Consider the following 9,145-nt stretch of genomic DNA (forward strand, 5'->3'; position numbering starts at 1 on the left):
ATTATAAAATTCAAACACATATTGAATGGTTTTTTAAATAACAATTTAATATATTGAATATAGTGAACGGTTACTTATTAAACTATCTAACATTATAAATTACTGGACATATATAATTACAATCATCCAATAAGGCCCGTCATTTATACTCATTTTAGTAGTAGTGAGTTTTTAAAACTTTGTATGGTTTATCTATGTTATTTGAGCTATTTCTAGATTTACATTTTCCCTTTTGTCAGCCAAGTTGATGGATTTTTTAAAGGTTCATTTTGTCTGATATTCTATAGTGTAATTTTCTTCACAAACTTCCTCGACTTCCTTACCATAGCGGGTCATGTAATTCTTGAGAAGCTATGGTTTATTTGAAGGTATATCAATAAGTGATACGACTTGCATCTCAATTATGTATCAAATTATTTGATAACTAAGTCCAAAATCAGAGAAGACAATGAGACCATTGCAAAATATGAAAGTATAATAGATATCAGCATTTATATATGAAGTTTAGAATGCTTTTCATCAGCTAGAAAAATTTGATAGCAACATAAACAATTTTGGTGAATGTACATATAAGTATATGCTTGCTAATAATCATCAAGCAAAACCTATATTCCATAAGTCCTTCGTTTCAACAATATGAGTGTCATATTTATATCAAAAGTTTTATTGAAAGTTTTAGAGACTTTATATTATAATTATTTTTTTTCCAAGCAAGTGTATAAATGAGGAGACTCTAGACTGATTTCTATTTTTTTAAGGACCTTGCATTTGGATGTGAACCCGCTGGGATCAAATAGAGCAACTTGGTTCACTTTTGACTTGAGAGTTCCTAATTTAAAACCTTTTGCAATATAAAAAATAAAGAAGACATCAAATTCATAGACATGGACCTATAGGCCATGCACAATCTCTTTTTGGTCCCCTTGTGTTTCTTATCAATATATATATATATATATATATAGTCAAGTTGTGTGGAAGAGATTAAGAGCACCTAAAGACTTTGCTGGTGTGTTAATTTATTAATAATAACTTTATTTACATTAATTTACTGACATGGGATAAAGACAGCTGGCGTGTCTTGTCTTTTAGTATGCCAAATAAAATCATATGGGTAGCTTCTTGCACAAATTTACTTGCTTTTTTAATTATAAGCTAAGGACTTACATGAAGGGAATGACTTTGAGACGAAGATGCAATCAAAGGTGTGTATCATTTATCCAAGTTAGGTGCAATCAAAGGAATTCCAAACTCGTGTAAGAACTTAAAACACCTCATAATTCTAAGGTATGTATCATTATTGGGCATGTGTTAAATAATTATGTAGGTAGTGGAACAATAAGGAGATTCTGAATGGGTATAAAATCTGGAAATAAATGCCATTGATGTATCAAAACACATTTTAAGTTCTTGTCCAAAAACTTCAAAAGTGGAGAAGCAACATAATAGCTCTCTTAGTCTTCGATGATCCAAGAAACGATAATTTGTGCCGACAAAGCACAACCAAAAAAGAACACAAAGCAAATAAAAAGAACATCAATCCTTCACTTAAGGTTCATAAAATTGCCTGAGGTTTTTCTTGTTTAATAACTTTGACAGCCTTGTTATGGCTCATGGCATGAGCAGATAGTTGAGCTTGGTCATCACTATACTGGACTTCAGAATTTTTCTTCAAATTTTGCTTCCTCTTTCCTCTTGGCATTGGAGGTGCCATCATCTGAGTTATGGTCATTTCATCTAGCCCTTGGTCCTGAGACATTTCTGCTACAACTTGAGAAAAAGATGAACTAACCAAATCTTCTGTTGATGTTTGATCCTCCTACATTAATGACACAAACAAATAGGTTACTTATTTTATTATGTAGGTTATGGTTTAATGACACAAACATATAGGCTATGGTTTCATGGTACTTCATGCACTGTAACTTCAATTGTAGTACCCTGTGAGATTGTGGCAGAATGGCCTGAACTGCTATCACCCTTATTTTTGGAATATAAAATATAGATTCAGTCAGAAAAGGTTGTTGTTATTTAATAGACTTTTTAAAAAACATGTACCAATTGGTTCACCTGTATCGGAGCCTGATTGAATTCCTCAATAAGGTATTGACATTTTGAGTATTGGATAACACCAATGCTGGAGTTAGGATGTTCCATATTGAATTTTGTAATCTTTACCTTCAACATCATTTTTTCCCTAACAATTCTTCAAAGTTGTCTGGAAAGGCATAAGAACGTTTTTCCTAGCATAATAGAATAAGCACATCAATATATGAAATCTTTTTGTAAGGAGAATAGTGTGAGTTGAAATTTAGGACATACATTTTTCAATTGCTCTTTTATCTCAGTAGCAGTCTTTAGAGTGAACTCATAAGCATGCTTGTCAAAAAATACAATAGAGGTCTTTCCAGCGTTATCAAATACAATATAGTTTGCTTTGAGCCTAATTGGAAAGTTGATAACATGTTAGTCAACAACACAGAATAAAATGTGATCCTAAAGCGACAATCGGTAAGCAAAGTAAGGGAGCAATACTTGAATTCAATTTGACTCATATTGTCAGGGCATGTAGGGCAGACCATAACACCTTCAAAGTTGGGTCTGTGCTTGCTTCCACACCGATGCAGCCCTCATATTTCCAACCTAGACCGGTCTCCAATTTTTTCATTATGCATTCAATGATGAATGGCTTACCCTGGCAATAATAAAAGATTTAATGTAAGCTGACATTCAACTTTTATGATGGAGAATTCATAAACTCTTTCATCTCACCACTTCCATTTTTGGGATATCAGCAATCAATATCTTCTTGGTAGATCTCAGCATTGACCCCATAGAAACTTGAATAGTTTGAGTTGGCCCAACATCGGTTGTTTGGTGAGGAGTTTTCCATGGCACTGCAAAATGAAAAAATAGGGTGAGATGATAGTGGGTGTAGCATATTTGATTAATGACAACATTTAGACAAACCTATCTGCCAAATCATTCACTTCCTTGATATTTGGATTCAACCAAACCTTTTTTGCATTAAAAGATGAAGTAACCTAGACCTCCTCTACACAGTAAAGTCAGTTACTGTCCTCAAGATATAAAATCTTATTGATAGATGAAGTAACATTTAGTCTCATGGAAACAAAATTTGTAACAGAACAGTGGCCTCAAGATCTCCTTACCTTTCTCAATATTAAGTCGGCAAAGATGAATAACAAACACTAGAGGGAACTTGGTATTGTCAAGGTAGCTATAATAAGTACTTGAAGCACAATCTCCAAGAAGCATGCACACACCACTGTTGTTCCCAAAAAAAAGTTAGCAACAGCTTTTCATGTTCTCTGGAATATCATAGGCAAAAGAAGTAAAATAAATTGGCTACTATTTGTCAGATAGTGTGAACGTGAGTTTGTTTTGGGATCCATTTGTAGTCTTGTACTCCTCTAGCTTTCCTATAGACTTCAGCATCCCAATAACATCTATGAAATGGCACAGAAGAAGTCACATACATCTTCTTTTTGTTGATTTCAAAAAAATACATATGGTTTATTTTATTTACCAATCACATATTCAGGTGCAACCTTCTGCTCAAGGATGACATTGATAGGCATAAAACTAAAAGAGTTCCATAGTATGTCTGCCTTTTCTTCATCCAAAAATGTGTTTGTATTGAACATGATCTCATAAGGGTGATTAGTTGCTTTATATTGGTTATTCTCGACCACATTAAAATTAGCAATGAACACAATACTTCCCTCTGTAGAATTGTCTCTGTAACGATCCAAGATATGTTTTTGTGTAACAATTGCTTGTATCCTTTCACCCTACAAAATTAACAAAAAGAATATGAGTATAATAGGGTGAATGTTATTTGTAATGCTTTATTATATAAGTAGATAGGAAGTGTAATACCTCCTCACTAATGAGAAGCATGCTCATGTAGAACACCTCTGAAGGCTTGTTTTTTGGGAGTCATGTTCCATTTCTTGACAACTATTATAACAATAGACCATGTCTCCCTGGCTACATGAAGTTCTTTGACCAATTGATGCTTTCTTGGTGGCATATCAAGTGTTGAAGATGAGCTCATTGCACAATGAAGAAGTAGAAATTTTCTGGTTTGTAAGGACATGGTTGTGATTTAAAATGAAATCAGATGCTAAGGATAAGTAGATGCACAGCTCCAAATGAAATTGGTGGGAATAAGTAGATGCACAACAGTGATGTTAGCAAGTGATCATGTGATGGCGTGCGCATTGATAGTGTCAGTGGAAGTAAGTAATAAACACAGTGACAGTTTTTTAAGAACTAAAAGTAAAAGACTTTAGTGTAAAGGAAAAAACTAATGTGTAATATAGCAAGTAACTGATAGATAAACTATGTAACCTTAATGTCTTACATCCTATCATACTATTATATAAGGTATGTTTCTTGATAAAAAAGCGCAAGTCAGTTTCATGGGTCATTGCACAATGCTCGAAGAGTTCTTCTATACCTATGACTTCCAAAACATGTCCGATCAAAATTAATAAATAAGGAACCTTTATCAATGCAGTGATTAGCCAGACTTGTATCTATCAATCAATAGATTATTCATGATCTATGGGTAACAAAATCACGAAAGTAAAGCTTTTTGAGTGTCTTGTACATGATGACCCATGACTATAAAAATTTGCGTGATAGCAATTCCACTGTATATTATGCAGACCGAAAGAAATAAAAGGTTACATTATATTAACAACCATCATTCATGACTAATTCACTAACAGGTCCTCATGATTCATGTGATTCTTCACAACTAAATTGCAGCAATGGGTTAAGGTTTTTTTTTTTTAAAAAAATGTCATTCAGCTTGATAATTCAAATGTTTCAAGATTGCTAATGAAAAATGGAACATGGTGCAATAAATTGCAAGTTTCAAGATCTAAGTTTCAGTCCTCATTTTCATTTGAGGCCAATGGTAGTTTTCTGTCATTTGAGACCAATGGTTGCTGATATTATGGTTTAACTCAAGTGTTTTAAGATTGCTAATGAAAAAAGGAACATGGTGTAAGTTCTAAGTTTCAGACCTCATTTTCATTTGATGCTAACTGTTGCATTTTTTTTTTTGTACAAATGTCCATATTAAGCCATTGCACTTGTGTAGTCACAATTTCAAATTAGTGATATGTTTTGAAGAGGAACTTGTATCAATAATCAATTCTACTAGCAGCCCCTATGTTGTCCATTCAATTTCATGAGTGAGTTTGTTTTCTTCTAGGTTTTATTGAAAACAAATTTTCACTGAGGAAACAAATGGAAAGAGATAAAATATTAAGTTTTTTGCGCATGTGGTGTGGGCTTTGACTTTTGAGGCATGGGGGTTTCTATCTGATTTTGAGTGGAGCTTTTTCTCTTCTGAAGGAACACTATCCTCATTCAATAATGCTAATACTAATTACAACATAGAATAAACTGATTCATGCTTCTGGCATGTAGTTGAAGTGTAAGGGCTTGTAATTTATGTTGAGTGTTTTAATTTATCAGTTTCATGCACTGATGTTGTTTCTCTTTCACCCTTTTCTACAAACAGGTGAATTTTGTTTCTCTTTCCCCCTTTTCTGCAACCATGTTGAATTTTGAGAAATTTTAGTGTTTTCTTTTTTATTTACTTATTTATAAGGACATATGAAAACGACTTCAAAAAATAAACGCCGAACATCATTTACTTATCTATAAGACATGCATTGGGATCTGAACCCAAAATGAAGGTTAACTATTGCAATGATGTTCAGCACATCATCACAAACATATACTGGGTTATTTAATTATTAAGAGCAACTTGGTGAAGAGTAGACGCATATGGGACCAAATGAAAAACAAATCCCATTTGGGATCAAATAGAGCAACTTGGTTGAGAGCAATAATGTTCAGCATATTATTACAAACATATACTAGGTTATTTAATTATTGTGAGCAATTTGATGAAGAGTAGACGCATATGGGACCAAATAAAAAATAAACCCCATTATAGAGCAACTTGAGAATTCATAGACAGCGACAGAGTTCATAAAAAATAGACTTGACAGTTCCTAACATCAAATCTATTGCAACATAAAAAAAGCAAAAAGAGATCAATTTCATAGACGCAATCTTATAAGCCATGATTGTGGCTCATGCACGACTTCCTCCATGAAAATGAAGGCAGCAAGAGGGTGAAATCTAAGAAAGCTCTATATATATGAAGACAATGACGGTGAAAACAGGGGGAGGAGAAATCATGGTAACATGAGAGATGGAACTCAAACAGCTCATTAAGAAGTAATTGTTAGCTCAAGAAATAAATTAACTCGTCACTAACCTTTCTTAGAAGCTGATGAAGGATGCATGCCAATTCCCTTGTGAAGAGAACATGAAAATCTAGGGAACGCAAAAATCATAGCTATGAACTGAAGAATAATGGAGGTGGGAGAAGAGAGATGAAAGGGAGGTGATGTGCATCGACAGATGGGTCTGGTTATTACCTAATATGAAAGATTGTTGCATGATGGAAAAAGAAACTGACCTTCTGAAATGGCGGCAAGATCAACAAAAGTATCTTCTTTAATATCTCCATGTGAAATGTGAAAGAGAAGCTGTCTCAGGAGCCTCAATTCATCAGCTTGGAGCTAGTACTGTAGATACAGCCGGTTATTGCTCACTAAGCCATTTAAAAGAGAATGAGTGAGGAGCCGTGAGACCAAAGTGGCTTGCTTGGATCTATTTTGTTTTTCTGGGTTGATGATTTAAAAGAGGAGTGAGGAGCCGTGTGACCAGAGTGGCTTGCCTGGATTTGTTTTGTTTTTTAAGATTGATGCATAATATTACACTTTAGTTATTATACCCAACTCCCCGCTTTTGGACTTGTCTTTCACCTCATTACATATATGGCACTGTTACCAGTCTAACACTAATAATAAATCTTTATTTATATTAATTAGCATTGGAATGAGTTCAGCTAGGCTTCCACCAAATTTACATGTACCAGTTCAAATTTTTCTTTTGAAGATTTTATTATGTTTATTTAAGAAAAAGAAAATAAAAACAAATTTTAACTCATGAATTTTAACTTTATGATGAGGAGGCCTAAGTCAAGGTTAGACAAAAAATTGTATCATTAAATAGTAGAAGAAAACCATTTTAAAATTTATTAGATTAATTACGGTCGAATATATATGATTCAATGGATTATAATAAAATCAATATATTTTTATTTAATATATAAATATCTTATATAATTTTTATGAATTCCTAGCCCATTTTTGTTAGTTTTGATATCTACTTTTGAGAACAATATGAAAAAAAAATATTAGCGCCCTTGCAGCAATACAAAATAGGAAAATAATACTAAAATTTCTTTAAATTATATAAATGATAGTCTAGTCTCTTAAAATGACTTAATTGCACTGAAGTTCTTAGGAATCTCTATGTCAATAAATTTTAAATTAAAAAGATCATTTTATCTTTTGATAAGTTGTGATTTTTTATTTAATTCTTGTAATTTTTAAATAAAAATTATGTTTTAAAACAAAAGTTGTGATTATGACTTGTTATTTTAAGAATGTGTTTTTCAATAACAAAAACTAAACTTAAGAAGTTGTGATTTCTTATTCAACTCTTGCAATTCACAAAATAAAAATTATTATTCCTCAAATAAAAGTAGTGATTGAGACTATTTTTTCAATAATAAAAATTACATTTAATAAATTATGATTTGTTGTTCAACTTTTACGATTTACAAAAAAAAAATTACTATTTATTAAATAAAAGTTGTGATCGAGACTTGTTATTTTCAATAAAGGTAAAATAATTTTTTACTTTAAAATGTGTTGATGTGAAATTATGATATTTTAAAAAATTAAATTATTATTTATATAATTTTAAAAAAATTTTATTATCATTTTCTCATAAAAATTCATACTCCATTGAAATAATATTTGAATGACTAAAAGGTAAAGTTTGTGCAGGCCTCAGGACCCCGCGGGGGTGGAGGAGGAAGCTAAGATACTTTGATTTTTAAATGGAACTATGTATGAGATTGTGGACCCCTTCAGATATCTTTTTTTGTTTAAAAATATTTTATGAAGTCTAACGTAAAATTTAAGTCTACTACACATCTTTAGCAGAAAATTCGCTTCTACCTTTTAGAATTGGCCCATGTTTGAGCAATTAATAAGCAGTCAATTAACGTGCTTCTATTTACTTTCTGGTTTAATTATTATTATTTTTATTTGTAATTCATTCATTCATTTTGTTTACTTTGAATAATTTCATGTTCATTCATTCCAGTTTAATGTCTTAAATTTTAGTTGACACTTGACACCATGTTCGTTGTTTTTTTTAAAAAAAAATTATTGTGTTTTGAAATGATTCTTACTTGCTTTTTCAGTATCCGAATATTTTTAATTAATGTAATTGAAAAAAATGCAGATGACATTATTGAAAAAATAAGATACTTGTTAAGCTCTTAAAATAGACAAGTCAGTCCGGCAAAATACCTCTATACTGCAACCTAATTGTTAAAAAATTGTTAATTTATACAAGGGTCCAACTGCTACTTTAAATTTTATGTGATATATGAAAAATTACTTTGTTATATTCCGAAAGAAATATTACTAATTTCAGCAAACAGAAAGAAATAAATAGTACTAATTATTATTTTCTAAATAGTGGATGTTGTTAAAAAACTAAATACGTTTTTTTGGTTATTATACTGCAATCCAAGAGTCAGTATTATAACATGTAGATAATTCAGTTTTTCAGTACCATTTGATCTAATAATTAATACTATTTGATCTAATTTGAGTGTTATTAAAGTCAATAAGCTCTTCTAATGTGATTTTTCATTCACAAGATTCAAACCACATTGACAAAGGATGGATCTCCTATTTTGGGCTCATCTCACTAAACACTACAGCAAAGAGGCACTAGAAAAAAGTGGCAAAAGTTTTGTATGCATATACGTATGTACATGTCTCTATATTTGTGTATGTTTGCAAACTACAAAGATAAAGTCTATTAAGCCCATTATGCAAGTCAATATGGGTTTTTAATATAACTATTGTCTCAGCATTAGCACGTTGTGCAAGCGAGCTAGTGCAGGCATTGGCTTCTTTTAAAAAAGATGAATGCATTGTTG

General features: G+C 31.7%; 1 protein-coding gene across 6 annotated transcripts; it reads right to left on the reverse strand.

Annotated features, from left to right (window-relative positions):
* Window positions 1–1,351: 1,351 nt before the first annotated feature.
* LOC129304134 (uncharacterized) lies at window positions 1,352–6,877 on the reverse strand. 6 transcript variants are annotated; one of them, XR_008591606.1, is made up of 12 exons: window positions 6,533–6,877; window positions 6,329–6,387; window positions 3,901–4,103; window positions 3,548–3,812; window positions 3,371–3,467; window positions 3,171–3,286; window positions 2,770–2,894; window positions 2,533–2,692; window positions 2,320–2,440; window positions 2,068–2,240; window positions 1,938–1,977; window positions 1,352–1,816 (listed from the first exon to the last, which is right to left on the reverse strand). XR_008591606.1 is itself a non-coding variant. In XM_054943795.1 (9 exons), exons 3-8 carry the CDS (start codon window positions 3,925–3,927, stop codon window positions 2,549–2,551), a joined length of 774 nt encoding a protein of 257 aa, XP_054799770.1. In that variant the 5' UTR covers window positions 3,928–4,103; window positions 6,329–6,387; window positions 6,533–6,877; the 3' UTR covers window positions 2,319–2,440; window positions 2,533–2,548. The 6 variants fall into 6 exon arrangements, 1 of the variants encoding a protein (XP_054799770.1); XR_008591605.1 differs by lacking the exon at window positions 1,938–1,977; XR_008591608.1 differs by lacking the exon at window positions 1,938–1,977 and having other exon boundaries at window positions 2,056–2,240.
* Window positions 6,878–9,145: the final 2,268 nt, after the last annotated feature.

This window comes from Prosopis cineraria, unplaced genomic scaffold, assembly GCF_029017545.1.
Source record: "Prosopis cineraria cultivar Desert tree isolate PC_DT_omini unplaced genomic scaffold, ASM2901754v1 PC2, whole genome shotgun sequence".
Classification (NCBI taxonomy): domain Eukaryota; kingdom Viridiplantae; phylum Streptophyta; class Magnoliopsida; order Fabales; family Fabaceae; genus Prosopis; species Prosopis cineraria.